This window comes from Canis lupus, chromosome 15 (genome assembly GCF_011100685.1).
Source record: "Canis lupus familiaris isolate Mischka breed German Shepherd chromosome 15, alternate assembly UU_Cfam_GSD_1.0, whole genome shotgun sequence".
NCBI classification, from domain to species: Eukaryota; Metazoa; Chordata; class Mammalia; order Carnivora; family Canidae; genus Canis; species Canis lupus.
In genome coordinates, this window is record NC_049236.1 from 50988801 (window position 1) to 51003846 (window position 15046).

The 15046-nt window shown below is 39.2% G+C and overlaps 1 protein-coding gene across 8 annotated transcripts in view; it reads left to right on the forward strand.

Moving 5' to 3' along the window:
* ARFIP1 (ADP ribosylation factor interacting protein 1) overlaps window positions 1-15046 on the forward strand; it is a 137917-nt gene that overhangs the window by 11146 nt on the left and 111725 nt on the right. For 2 of the 8 annotated variants that reach the window (XM_038559042.1, XM_038559043.1), the window contains exon 2: window positions 9659-9738. The exons of 5 other annotated variants lie outside the window; for them this stretch is intronic. In XM_038559042.1, the coding sequence (XP_038414970.1) occupies window positions 9661-9738 (78 nt within the window). In that variant the 5' untranslated portion in view covers window positions 9659-9660. Of the gene's footprint in view, window positions 1-9658; window positions 9739-12082; window positions 12111-15046 lie in introns of all 8 variants that reach the window. One more of the 8 variants, XM_038559050.1, reaches the window with a different exon arrangement.

The window sequence follows — 15046 nt, forward strand, 5'->3', positions numbered from 1 at the left end:
GTTAGATCTGTTGAGTTTCTTCACTATGAACTGTAAGTTCCTTCATTTTATTATCTTTCCCTTTTCAGTTCATAAGTACCTTGTGAGTGATACTTGGAAATTAAGTAAATCTTGTTTCTCCTCAAACTTTTGCCCTCTAATCTTTGCATCTATCAGTGGATCTTGTCTGCAACATTTATTACTGTGATATTTGCCATATAGTTATTCGGTTTCCCTCTTTTCTGTTTATTAATTGAAATTCTCTTGTATGAAGTATTGTCTCTTTATCCTTGTTTACTTATTTATTTGGCTATTTATTTATATCATTATGGGCTCCTTTGTTTTAATCTATGGATCTAAATCCAGTAATATTATTTATTTTGTTGCTCAGTTTATTCCAGAATTGGCCATTAGGGACTCCTTCAGGTTGGCTCCTGTGTTCTTTTGATAGACTCTCATGTTTTGTTTTATTTTGTTTTTTTAACTTCTTACTTTCTGACACCAGAAGTAGCTTCAGGCTCATCTTGTATTTTCCCTGCCCCAGCCTTAGAATCAACCACTTCTCCCAAAGAACTGGGGTTCCTTTATTGGAGAATGGTGTTTAGAGACCAAGATCCAAGCACCAGGTATACTCATTGTTGCTGGGTATCAGTCTCTCTAGGCCTTCTTATTGATTAAAGCCTGGAAACCTATAGCACACACTACACAAACATACATGCATGCTAACACACACATACATACATTAAAAACCATGAGTTTATACTTATAATTCCAATTCCAGTCCAACACCACAAGGTTCATTTTAGCATTTCTCTCTTTGTTTATAACTTTTCTCCAACAGTGAGAAACCTAGCTCTCAGTATCTATGTTCTTTTTACTTATTTGTTCAATTTTTTTTTTTTTTAAGGGGAAGAGAGAGAAAGAGAGATTGGTGGGGAAAGAGAATCCTGAGTCTCAAGCAGGCCCCTTGCCCAGCAAAGAGCCCAACATGAGGCTCAATCTCACAACCCCAAGATGACAACCTGAGCCAAAATCAAGAGTCAGATGCTGAACCGACTAAGTCACCCAGACACTCCTTATTTGTTCAGTTCTAGTATACACATAATATCAGAATTATTAACCCATAGTCTTGTGAGAAACCAGATTACTCACTAGATTAACGGCATTTAAATATGATTGTTTTTGCCTTTAGCCGAAAGGTATCGAGTCAAGATACTCTTTCCTCCTTCTCTGGCTCCTCCCTTTCTCTTTACCCCTTACATCTTCCCTTCCCATAGTTATTCATTTATACTACTGTTAGGTTCATTTGGTTGGTGTGTTTATACTATTTTGAGTTCCCTTCAAATCCTGTTTGGTTTTAATTATTTTTTTAATGATGGGTATGTGAAATTATTACTATGGTCCTAAGAATGAGAATTATTTGCAAATATGTATTCAGAGAAGTGTCATTCCCTCCTTATCCCTGGTACTTATTTCCATTTCCTACTTTATTTCACTCCTTTCCTACTTAATCCCTGTAGGAAACCTATCTCCTTAGTGTTTGGTCTATCCTTGTATTTCTTTTGTTCTAATGAGCAGAAACGTGTACTTTAATATATCCCTTTGTTATTACATGAACTAAGAACAAAAGAGTTATATGAAGTATTTTTGGATTTTACTTTTTTCACTTAACAAAATGTCCTGAAAATCACTGCATATCGTAGAGATCTTCCTAATTTTTGTTTACAGTTGCATAGTACTCCACTCTTTGGATGTACCATAGTTTATTTGATCATTTTCCTATGTACAGGCATTTAGGATGTTTCCAACATTTTACATTTATGAAGAATAATGTTTATGTATTTTTGTATTGATGGAGGTATATTTGCAGGGTACATTCCTAGAAATGAGATTACTGGGTCCAACAATAAATCCATATATGATATTCTTAGGCATCACCAAAATTCCCTCCAGGATGTTTGTACCAATATGTATTCCTATCAGCAATATATGATAGTGTCTGTTTTACCTTACTTCCGCACTAACAATGTTTTTGTTATATTTTAAATATAATATTTTTTTTTGCCAGTCTTATAGGTGAGAAATGGTATCTTGGTGTTGTTTGTTTTAACTTGCACTTTGTCTAATTATGTATGAATTTGAACATTTTTATATTTTGGAGGGCAATTTTAATATTTTTTTGTGTGTATGTGAATTTTCTGTTCATGACTTTTTTCTGCTCTCAATCTGGTTTTTATATTTTTTTCTTTAAGGGTTCTTTATAGTAGTCTCCCTTTATCTGTGGGGAGTACATTCTAAAACCACCAGTGGATGCCTGAAACTGGATAGTACCAAACCCTATATATACTATGTTTTTTCCTACATGTACATACCTATGATAAAGTTTAATTTATAAATTAGGCTCATTAAGAGTTAACAACAATAATAAAGGAGAACAATTATAACACTATTCTGTAATAAAAGTTATGTGAATATGGTCTCTTTCTCTCTCTCTTAAAATATCTTATTATATGGTACTCACCTTTCTTCCTGTGGTGATGTAGATGATAAAATACCCATGTGATGAGATGAAGTTGTGATGAATTGTAAAATTGTTCTCTGCAGTGTATTTCAAAAGTAAAAATGTGTTTCTTTGCATTATAGTACCGAACATGGTGTCTTGTAATTATGTCTCCCTGACTAGATTCAGAGTACTCATAGAATGTGAATTAGGTTTTATTCTTCTTTCTCCTTAGTGCCTAGCAGAGTTCTTCATATATAGTTGGTATTCTCTAAATGGTGTTGAATAAGTTAGAAGCAAAAATAGCTCATTAAACTTTTTTTTCTAATTAAAATTTTATTTAATAAAATTTTGGTATAGTGTTTCACTTAGAATGAACAGTCATATCAAAGTTTCGAAGGAGCACTGGCCAGGGAAGTAGAAGAGGTCTGAGTTCTGGTCTAAAACTTTGTGTTTATGTAGGCCATGAATAATATTTTCGCTTCAGATATCTTTGGATATGAGTTTGATCTGTCAAATCAAGTTGACCCTTTGATCTTTTAATGCTATTTCATATCTAAAATGATTTTACAGAATTATTTCTTAGTCAATTGAGGTCTGTATTTTTACATTCTGCGTAAATACTTTTTTTGGATTTTTGCTTTTTTAGAATTGTTACCTGTTATAATTAGTAGATACTCATGTGATTGTAGATCACTTTGCAAAGCACATTCTGACTGCAAATAGATTAGTATGTTACAGAATATTTGTAAGAATATTGGTGAGATTATATAACTTTTTTTTTTTTTTTTTTTTTTTTTTTTTTCTGGGTTCATTTTTTTTTTTTTTTTTTTTTAATTATTTTTTTTTTATTGGTGTTCAATTTACTAACATACAGAATAACACCCAGTGCCCGTCACCCATTCACTCCCACCCCCCGCCCTCCTCCCCTTCTACCACCCCTAGTTCGTTTCCCAGAGTTAGCAGTCTTTACGTTCTGTCTCCCTTTCTGATATTTCCCACACATTTCTTCTCCCTTCCCTTATTTTCCCTTTCACTATTATTTATATTCCCCAAATGAATGAGAACATATAATGTTTGTCCTTCTCCGACTGACTTACTTCACTCAGCATAATACCCTCCAGTTCCATCCACGTTAAAGCAAATGGTGGGTATTTGTCATTTCTAATAGCTGAGTAATATTCCATTGTATACATAAACCACATCTTCTTTATCCATTCATCTTTCGTTGGACACCGAGGCTCCTTCCACAGTTTGGCTATAGTGGCCATTGCTGCTAGAAACATCGGGGTGCAGGTGTCCCGGCGTTTCATTGCATTTGTATCTTTGGGGTAAATCCCCAACAGTGCAATTGCTGGGTCGTAGGGCAGGTATATTTTTAACTGTTTGAGGAACCTCCACACAGTTTTCCAGAGTGGCTGCACAAGTTCACATTCCCACCAACAGTGTAGGAGGGTTCCCTTTTCTCCGCATCCTCTCCAACATTTGTTGTTTCCTGCCTTGTTAATTTTCCCCATTCTCACTGGTGTGAGGTGGTATCTCATTGTGGTTTTGATTTGTATTTCCCTGATGGCAAGTGATGCAGAGCATTTTCTCATATGCATGTTGGCCATGTCTATGTCTTCCTCTGTGAGATTTCTGTTCATGTCTTTTGCCCATTTCATGATTGGATTGTTTGTTTCTTTGGTGTTGAGTTTAATAAGTTCTTTATAGATCTTGGAAACTAGCCCTTTATCTGATATGTCATTTGCAAATATCTTCTCCCATTCTGTAGGTTGTCTTTGAGTTTTGTTGACTGTATCCTTTGCTGTGCAAAAGCTTCTTATCTTGATGAAGTCCCAATAGTTCATTTTTGCTTTTGTTTCTTTTGCCTTTGTGGATGTATCTTGCAAGAAGTTACTATGGCCGAGTTCAAAAAGGGTGTTGCCTGTGTTCTTCTCTAGGATTTTGATGGAATCTTGTCTCACATTTAGATCTTTCATCCATTTTGAGTTTATCTTTGTGTATGGTGAAAGAGAGTGGTCTAGTTTCATTCTTCTGCATGTGGATGTCCAATTTTCCCAGCACCATTTATTGAAGAGACTGTCTTTCTTCCAATGGATAGTCTTTCCTCCTTTATCGAATATTAGTTGCCCATAAAGTTCAGGGTCCACTTCTGGATTCTCTATTCTGTTCCACTGATCTATGTGTCTGTTTTTGTGCCAGTACCACACTGTCTTGATGACCACAGCTTTGTAGTACAACCTGAAATCTGGCATTGTGATGCCCCCAGATATGGTTTTCTTTTTTAAAATTCCCCTGGCTATTCGGGGTCTTTTCTGATTCCACACAAATCTTAAAATAATTTGTTCTAACTCTCTGAAGAAAGTCCATGGTATTTTGATAGGGATTGCATTAAACGTGTATATTGCCCTGGGTAACATTGACATTTTCACAATATTAATTCTGCCAATCCATGAGCATGGAATATTTTTCCATCTCTTTGTGTCTTCCTCAATTTCTTTCAGAAGAGTTCTATAGTTTTGAGGGTATAGATCCTTTACATCTTTGGTGAGGTTTATTCCTAGGTATCTTATGCTTTTGGGTGCAATTGTAAATGGGATTGACTCCTTAATTTCTCTTTCTTCAGTCTCATTGTTAGTGTATAGAAATGCCACTGACTTCTGGGCATTGATTTTGTATCCTGCCACGCTACCGAATTGCTGTATGAGTTCTAGCAATCTTGGGGTGGAGACTTTTGGGTTTTCTATGTAGAGTATCATGTCATCGGCGAAGAGAGAGAGTTTGACTTCTTCTTTGCCAATTTGAATGCCTTTAATGTCTTTTTGTTGTCTGATTGCTGAGGCTAGGACTTCCAGTACTATGTTGAATAGCAGTGGGGAGAGTGGACATCCCTGTCTTGTTCCTGATCTTAGGGGAAAGGCTCCCAGTGCTTCCCCATTAAGAATGATATTTGCTGTGGGCTTTTCATAGATGGCTTTTAAGATGTCGAGGAATGTTCCCTCTATCCCTACACTCTGAAGAGTTTTAATCAGGAATGGATGCTGTATTTTGTCAAATGCTTTCTCTGCATCCAATGAGAGGATCATATGGTTCTTGGTTTTTCTCTTGCTGATATGATGAATCACATTGATTGTTTTACGGGTGTTGAACCAGCCTTGTGTCCCAGGGATAAATCCTACTTGGTCATGGTGAATAATTTTCTTAATGTACTGTTGGATCCTATTGGCCAGTATCTTGTTGAGAATTTTTGCATCCATGTTCATCAGGGATATTGGTCTGTAATTCTCCTTTTTGGCGGGGTCTTTGTCTGGCTTTGGAATTAAGGTGATGCTGGCTTCATAGAACGAATTTGGAAGTACTCCATCTCTTTCTATCTTTCCAAACAGCTTTAGGAGAATAGGTATGATTTCTTCTTTAAACGTTTGATAAAATTCTCCTGGAAAGCCATCTGGCCCTGGACTCTTGTGTCTTGGGAGGTTTTTGATGACTGCTTCAATTTCCTCCCTGGTTATTGGCCTGTTCAGGTTTTCTATTTCTTCCTGTTCCAGTTTTGGTAGTTTGTGGCTTTCCAGGAATGCGTCCATTTCTTCTAGATTGCCTAATTTATTGGCGTATAGCTGTTCATAATATGTTTTTAAAATCGTTTGTATTTCCTTGGTGTTGGTAGTGATCTCTCCTTTCTCATTCATGATTTTATTAATTTGAGTCTTCTCTCTCTTCTTTTTAATAAGGCTGGCTAATGGTTTATCTATCTTATTAATTCTTTCAAAGAACCAACTCCTGGTTCTGTTGATCTGTTCCACAGTTCTTCTGGTCTCGATTTCGTTGAGTTCTGCTCGAATCTTTATTAATTCCCTTCTTCTCTTGGGTGTAGGATCTATTTGCTGTTTTTTCTCTAGCTCCTTTATGTGTAAGGTTAGCTTTTGTATTTGAGTTCTTTCCAGTTTTTGAATGGATGCTTGTATTGCGATGTATTTCCCCCTTAGGACTGCTTTTGCTGCATCCCAAAGATTTTGAACGGTTGTATCTTCATTCTCATTAGTTTCCATGAATCTTTTTAATTCTTCCTTAATTTCCTGGTTGACCCTTTTATCTTTTAGCAGGATGGTCCTTAACCTCCATGTGTTTGAGGTCCTTCCAAACTTCTTGTTGTGATTTAGTTCTAATTTCAAGGCATTATGGTCCGAGAATATGCAGGGGACAATCCCAATCTTTTGGTATCGGTTCAGACCCGATTTGTGACCCAATATGTGGTCTATTCTGGAGAAAGTTCCATGTGCGCTTGAGAAGAATGTGTATTCAGTTGAGTTTGGATGTAAAGTTCTGTAGATATCTGTGAAATCCATCTGGTCCAGTGTATCATTTAAAGCTCTCGTTTCTTTGGAGATGTTTTGCTTAGAAGACCTATCGAGTATAGAAAGAGCTAGATTGAAGTCACCAAGTATAAGTGTATTATTATCTAAGTATTTCTTCACTTTGGTTAATAATTGATTTATATATTTGGCAGCTCCCACATTCGGAGCATATATATTGAGGATTGTTAAGTCCTCTTGTTGAATAGATCCTTTAAGTATGATATAGTGTCCCTCTTCATCTCTCACTACAGTCTTTGGGGTAAATTTTAGTTTATCTGATATAAGGATGGCTACCCCTGCTTTCTTTTGAGGACCATTCGAATGGTAAATGGTTCTCCAACCTTTTATTTTCAGGCTGTAGGTGTCCTTCTGTCTAAAATGAGTCTCTTGTAGACAGCAAATAGATGGGTCCTGCTTTTTTATCCAGTCTGAAACCCTGCGCCTTTTGATGGGGTCATTAAGCCCGTTCACATTCAGAGTTACTATTGAGAGATATGAGTTTAGTGTCATCATGATATCTATTCAGTCTTTGTTTTTGTGGACTGTTCCACTGAACTTCTTCTTAAAGGGGAATTTTAAGAGGCCCCCTTAAAATTTCTTGCAGAGCTGGTTTGGAGGTCACATATTCTTTTAGTTGCTGCCTGTCTTGGAAGCTCTTTATCTCTCCTTCCATTTTGAATGAGAGCCTTGCTGGATAAAGTATTCTTGGTTGCATGTTCTTCTCATTTAGGACCCTGAATATATCCTGCCAGCCCTTTCTGGCCTGCCAGGTCTCTGTGGAGAGGTCTGCTGTTACCCTAATACTCCTCCCCATAAAAGTCAGGGATTTCTTGTCTCTTGCTGCTTTAAGGATCTTCTCCTTATCTTTGGAATTTGCAAGCTTCACAATTAAATGTCGAGGTGTTGAACGGTTTTTATTGATTTTAGGGGGGGATCTCTCTATTTCCTGGATCTGAATGCCTGTTTCCCTTCCCAGATTAGGAAAGTTTTCAGCTAGAATTTGTTCAAATACATATTCTGGCCCTCTGTCCCTTTCGGCGCCCTCGGGAACCCCAATTAAACGTAGGTTTTTCTTCCTCAGGCTGTCGTTTATTTCCCTTAATCTATCTTCATGGTCTTTTAATTGTTTGTCTCTTTTTTCCTCAGTTTCCCTCTTTGCTATCAACTTGTCTTCTAGGTCACTCACTCGTTCTTCCACCTCGTTAACCCTCGTCGTTAGGACTTCTAGTTTGGATTGCATCTCATTCAATTGATTTTTAATTTCTGCCTGATTAGCTCTAAATTCTGCAGTCATGAAGTCTCTTGAGTCCTTTATACTTTTTTCTAGAGCCACCAGTAGCTGTATAATAGTGCTTCTGAATTGGCTTTCTGACATTGAATTGTAATCCAGATTTTGTAACTCTGTGGGAGAGAGGACTGTTTCTGATTCTTTCTTTTGAGGTGAGGTTTTCCTTCTAGTCATTTTGCTCAGTGCAGAGTGGCCAAAAGCAAGTTGTATTGGGAAAAAGAGAAAAAGAGAGGAGAGAAAGAAGGAAAGAAAAGAGAAAGAGAAAAAAAAAAGGGAAGAAAAAAAAAAAACGAAAAAAAAAAAAGAAGAAAAAGAGAAAGAAAAAGAAAGGAGAAAAAAAGGGGGTGGGGGAAGGAAACAAATCAAAAAGCAAAACAAAATAAAAACAAAAACAAAAACAAACAAACAAAAAAAGAACCACCGGGGAGTATCTTCTGATTCTGTGTTCTTTAAGTCCCTTGGCTTCTCCTGGAAGTTGTCCGTCTAGCTGGTGTTCTGGGGGAGGGGCCTGTTGTGCTGATTTTCAGGTGTTAGCAGTTGGGGGAGCTGCTCTGCCCCTGCCTGGTGCAGGGCTCGGTGGGGGTTGTTTACCCCGTGAGGCCGCAGGAGGAACAGCCCCAGTGGCGGGGCAGCTCTGGAAACCTGGATTCAGCTCCGGCAGGAACTCCGTGTGCAGGGCCTGGAGGCTCCGGGGCGGGGCCGCTGATCTGCTCAGCTCGGGGCAGGAGCGTCCTTGCTGTCCTGGGCCCTCCCGGCCTCTGCCTGTCCCGGGGGAGGCGGGATCCTGGGCTGTGTCCCGGCGCCCTGTGCTCCGGAGCCTGCGCTGGTGGATTCGCGCTCCCGGGCCGCGCAGCCCCCTCCGCGGAGCCGCCGCCCGAACCCCTCCGAGCTGCTCCTGGAACCGCGCAGCCCCCTCCGCACGGAGCCTCTTCCTCTGCCCGAGCCCCTCCGAGCTGCTCCCGGGGCCGCGCAGCCCCCTCCGCGGAGCCGCCCCCCGAGCCCCTTCAGCTGCTCCGGGTCCCGCCGGGTCCCGCCGTGCGCGCTGCAGCCCTTGGGGAGCTCGGCGCACTCTCCTGGGCGCGCAGTTGCTGTTAGTGTCCCCGGGATCCCGAGGGCATCCCCGCCCTCCTGGGTCCTGCTCCAACTCCCCGCGAGCCCCTTTCCGCCCGGGAAGGTCGGTGCAGCTCCTGCGTCTCCGGGACGGGGCTCTCCTGTCCTGGGGACACTCGCCCCGGCCTCAGCCCGGCTCCTCGCAGGCCCCTCCCCTTGGAGGCCTTTGTTTCTTTACTTCTTTTTCCCCGTCTTCCTACCTTGATAGAAGCGCGAACCCTTCTCACTGTAGCATTCCAGCTGGTCTCTCTTTAAATCTCGGGCCGAATTCATAGATTTTCAGGATAATTTGAAGGTTTTCTAGGTAGTTTGGTGGAGACAGGTGATTTGGGGACCCTACTCTTCCGCCATCTTGCTCCTCCCCCCCTATATAACTTTTTTAACTAAATTATTTAATATGTGCTTAACACATTTTACTTTTAGGTATGTCTGACTGCAGCAATGATACTACAACTCTTGGTGCATCTAAACCAGGCACAGAAGAAGTCAAGTCTAATTCTGAGGTGATTGGGTGGTATTTCTATGTATTTCTATGAAATCAGCCCACTTCAATCAAAGTTTTAGACTGCCAAACTGACTCAGTTGATCTAAACATGTGCCATTCTGAGTAAATTCTTTTATACACATAGACACAGGAAAGCAGTGAGAAGAGAGATTTCTTCATAATGGGAAGTAAGTTACTCTTTGCCTTTGGGCATCTGCAATTCTAAAATACATTTGTCACATAAAGATGGATGTAAAAGTTGGGGTCAAGCTATAGCTTTTAATTTAAACATGAAATGAGGTTTCTGTTGAAATAGTACAGTAATAGGTTCATATTTGAGCTTGTCACTCCCTATATACTGCATTTAGGTATGCATCAGAATCCAAGTGTAGAGTTTAAAAAAAAAACCTGAGTTCTGGACTTTGCTTTTGACTCACTAAATCTGAAGCTGCAGTGATAGGCACTGGACCACGTAGAGATTTGTTTTTTCCTTCCTTCTTCCCTTCCGCCCTCATTTCCTCCCTCCCTTCCTTCCTTCCTTTCCTTTCCTTCTTCCTTCTTTTTCTTTTTTTTTTTCCCCCGAAGTTCTGCAAGTGGTTCTAACCACTTCTTTGATGGTTCTATGAACCCCTAGTTCATTAAAGAGTAAGATATGAAAAAATTAATTTTCTATGAAATTCAAGTTTTCAGAGGCACCTGGATGGCTCAGTGGTTGAGCATCTGCTTTTGGCTCAGGTCATGATCCCAGGGTCCTGCGATTGAGTTCCCCATCAGGCTCCCTGCTGCAGCCTACTTCTGCCTATGTCTCTGCCTCTCTTTGTGTGTTTAATTTAAAATAAATTAAAATAAATAAATAAATTCAAGTTATCAGATGTTTTTGAATACCCAATACTAGTAAAACCTCTCATTTTTATAGTGCTTAATAATTTACAGAGTAGCACTTTCATATTGTTCCACTTTGAACCTTAGAACAATTTGGTATCATTCAGCAACTGTTATTTTCCCCATTATTTGTTGAACATACTTAACTTTTAGAGATAGTGACTGAGAGGAATTGGCAAGGCTGGAACACCACGTGGGGTCTTCTGACTCCTGCTGCAGTGTTTCTGAACCAGGTTGCCGTCAATATATATGCACAGTGCCAGCCAGGCGCAGTATTTCTTCGACTAAGCCAAGACCCTGTGAATCTGTGTGAAAGCTTTAATGTGGGATTTAGAGCTAGATAATTTAATTTTAGTCCAAAAGTCAAAGGTGAGTTCTGGTTGACAAAATATGTATTACCTGTAGAGGAGTCAGGATTCTTTGTGATTTAAAATATTTTGATTATTTGCTATTTGTCAAAGCACTGTTTTAATTATAGTTGTTCAGAGAAGCAGGGAATTATGTGTATTGTATTTATCTTTACTCATGGGTTTGTTTTTTTATGATCAGATTTCTGAATCTGTACTGTTGAAAGATGATCAGAGGAAGTTTGATGCATGTGTGCTACAGGAAGGATCAGCAGCCAAGGCAATTATAAGATTCATAATAAATGAAAGTATCGTGTTTGTGGTTTAGCACTGTGAGTTCTGGCTATGTGAATGTCACATAGATGCTAAACAAGAAATTTCTTTCTTTTTTTTTTCTTTTTTTAAGATTTTATTTCTTTATTCTCAGGAGACACACAGAGAGGCAGAGACATAGGCAGAGGGAGAAGCAGGCTCCATGCAGGGAGCCCGACGTGGGACTCAATCCTGGGACTCCAGGATCACGCCCTGGGCCAAAGGCAGGCACTAAACCGCTGAGCCACCCAGGGATTCCCCCCTAAACAAGAAAGTTCTTGCTTAATAGAGAGTTAAACCTGAGGGGTGATGATTTTCAAGGAAACCACTGCCAAGTAATCATTGTGAAAATTTCTATGTATATTAACATTAAAATACATGTTAAGCATTCCCTGCATTTTTAGCCATACCCAGCGTGCAGTGTTCACAGGAAATATTGTAATTTGTCAAAAAAAAAAAAAAAAAAAAAAAACCCAGCTGCATAGCTATAGTCTGAATTTATGTGCAAATTTAAAAGTACTGTGTGAGTTTATAGTTAACCAAAGTAAGATTTAGGGATATTTTGTGACTAAAATTTCCCATTTATGGTGTGCCTAGGTGGCATAGTCAGTTAAGCATCCAGCCTTGGTTTTATCTCAGATTGTGATCTTGGGGTTGTGAGATCAAGCCCTGCATCAGGCTCCATGCTAAGCATAGAGTCCACTTAGGACTCTTTCTCCCTCTGCCCCTCCCCCCTGCACACTCTCTCTTAAATAAATAAATAAATAAATCTTTAGAATTCTCAGTTCATTGGTATTCTAATTTAAATCTGTTCTTTTTCAGAATTCATGATGAAAACATTTTTGGGGAGGTGAGATTTGCTTACAAGAATTTTTCTTGAATACATCTCTGTATTATGGCCGTTAACTTCTTAAGTGTTCCATGTATCAGACTTTTCAGTAATTCAGACTAATCTTTGAGCTTGGTGCATCACTGGTGGCCAGTTTGGTGAATGAATTAATTCTCACTCTACTTAATATAAAGGATATATGGTTATTGGTTTCTTAGGAATAGAATATGAGGACATGGGTGATAGTTTTGATTTCTTTAAAAGCAAAACCAAACAACAGCAAGGAGCACCTGGGTGGCTCAATCAGTTTTGTGTCTGACTCTTGGTTTTGGCTTAGGTCATGATCTCACTGTTCTGGGATGGAGCCCCTCGTTGGGCTTCCCACTAAATATGGAACCTGCTTCAGATTCTTTCTCCCTCCCTCCTCTGCAGAGCTCTCCCCCCCTTACGGGTGTGCACATGCATGCTCTCAAATAAATAAAATCTTTAAAAACAAGCAAAGAAAAAACAAAGCAAAAACTCCAAGCCAAAAACACTGTTAACCCTGAACAAGAAGAGTTTGTTTAGGTTCTCTTGAGGTGAATTGCCTTGCTCATGATTACTCAGCTAGTTTATTGTAGTACCTAGGGTAGTTTTCTAACTCTTAACCAAATGATGTTTCTGTTAAAATATCCATCTCATCAGTGTCCACAAAAATGCTTTCTTCTTTTATGTGGTGTTTTTTTTTTTTTTTAATGACATCAGGTTTTTTTCTTTTTAAATTAAAAAAAAAGAAAGAAAACATGAGCGTGGCTTGCTTTGTACTCTAGTCCAGCCTTAATTAGAGCAAATGAAGATGAATTTTTTTCTTTGTGTTTTTAATATTCAAACTTTATACCTTGAAATTTGTTTAAACTGCTAATTCTGTATCTGTAGAAGAAATAATAGGTTAATAGGCACCATTCACAGATAGTCTATTAGGTGCTAGACACTGCACTGGGTTTTACCTATATATTATCTCATTTATTAGTATAATAACCCTGTTTGCATTTGAGATATTCTCCCTCATTTTACAGAGTAGGCAACAAAGACCTGAAAAGGCTAATATAGCTAATGAAAAACAGAGCTGTGATTTGAACCCAGATAAAAGTGGAAGATATAAATGAATTTAAGAAACTGGGATCCCTGGGTGGCGCAGCGGTTTAGCGCCTGCCTTTGGCCCAGGGCGCGATCCTGGAGACCCGGGATCGAATCCCACGTCGGGCTCCCGGTGCATGGAGCCTGCTTCTCCCTCTGCCTATGTCTCTGCCTCTCTCTCTCTCTCTCTCTGTGTGACTATCATAAATAAATTTAAAAAAAATAAAAAAAAATTAAAAAAAAAAAGAAACTAAGTAGGAGGGCCACCTGGCTCAGCGGTTGAGCATCTACCTTCGGCCCAGAGCATGATTCTGGAGACCCGGGATCAAGTCCCCCATTGGGCTCCCTGCATGGAGCCTGCTTTTCCTTCTGCCTATGTCTCATGTAGGCCTCTAGAAAAAGGGCTTCTTTAATAAAGGATAATATTCAAATGGTCAGTAAGAATATGAAAATATGCTCAACGTCATTAGTCATTAGAGAAACACATATGGAAACCACAATGAGATACCATTATGCTTCCATCAGGATGGCTAAAATTAAAAGGTATGAGAATACTGGGACACTTGGGTGGCTCAGTGGTTAAAAGCATCTGCCTTCGGCTCAGGGTGTGATCCTAGAGTCCTGGGATGGAGTTCCACGTCAGGCTCCCTGCATGGAGCCTGCTTCTCCCTCTGCCTGTGTCTCTGCCTCTGCCTCTCTCTCTCTCTCTCTCTCTCTCTCTCTCTCTCTCTCTCCGTGTCTCATGAAAAAATAAAATCTTTAAAAAAAAAAAAAGAAAGAAAGAAAAAGTAGGAAAAATTATTTAAAAGTAGAAGCAAGGATATTGGGGAAAAAAGCAAATAAGGTATATTTTTAACAACAAAAAGAGAAAGAAAGAAAAGTAGATGTGTTAGGTATTTATTAGCATGTTCTAGGATTATTGCCTGAATTATTCTTTTCTGTCTGTCCTTCAATATAGTAACACTAATACTAATATAAATTCCTAATATCCAAAAAATATATACAAATATTCACTTTATTATTTTATGATCTTCTAAAAGAATGCAGACCCTGCATTTGAGATATAGGTTGATTAATAGAGGAAATTTTATTTTTTTAAAAAAGATTTTATTTATTTATTCATGAGAGACACAGAAATGCAGAGACATAGCAGAGGGAGCCTGATGAGGAACCCGGGATCACCACCTGAGCCAAAGGCAGATGCTCAACCACTGAGCCACCCAGGTACCCCAATAGAGGAAATTTTAAAATAAATAAAATGTAGAGTAATAATGTTTTTAGAGTGGTACAAATAAAAATTGTGGCAGTTCGGAGGAGTGTCAGCCAGGAATATCAGTGTAGGTGGCATTTTAAACTGAGTCTTAGAGTGTGAGTAGAATTTGAGCATATGAGTGATGATGGTCACTGATGGAGCAAAGGCATAGAGAAAGGAAATTGAGAGATGTGTATGAGAAAGTGTGAATAATTTTTTACTTAATAGGGTACCTGAAGAAGCATAATTAATTGGTGGAAAGAAGATAGTCCAAGTCATGGAAGGATTTTGAGTGTCCAGAGGAATTAACTTTTATGTTGTAAACATTGGGGAGGAAGACAGAGATGTTAAACATATATATAAAAGGGGTGCCTGGGTGGCTCAGTTGGTTAAACGTCTGCCTTCAGCTCAGGTCATGATCTCCATGTTGGGGCTCCCTGCTCAGCAGGGAGTCGTCTTCTCTCTCTCTCTCTCCCTCTGCCCCTCCCCCCTGCTCTCTCTCACTCTCGGTCTCAAAATCTTAAAAAAAAAAATGCATAAGTAATTTTATAATATAATGCAATCTTTACTGCTATAAAGCAGGATAAGA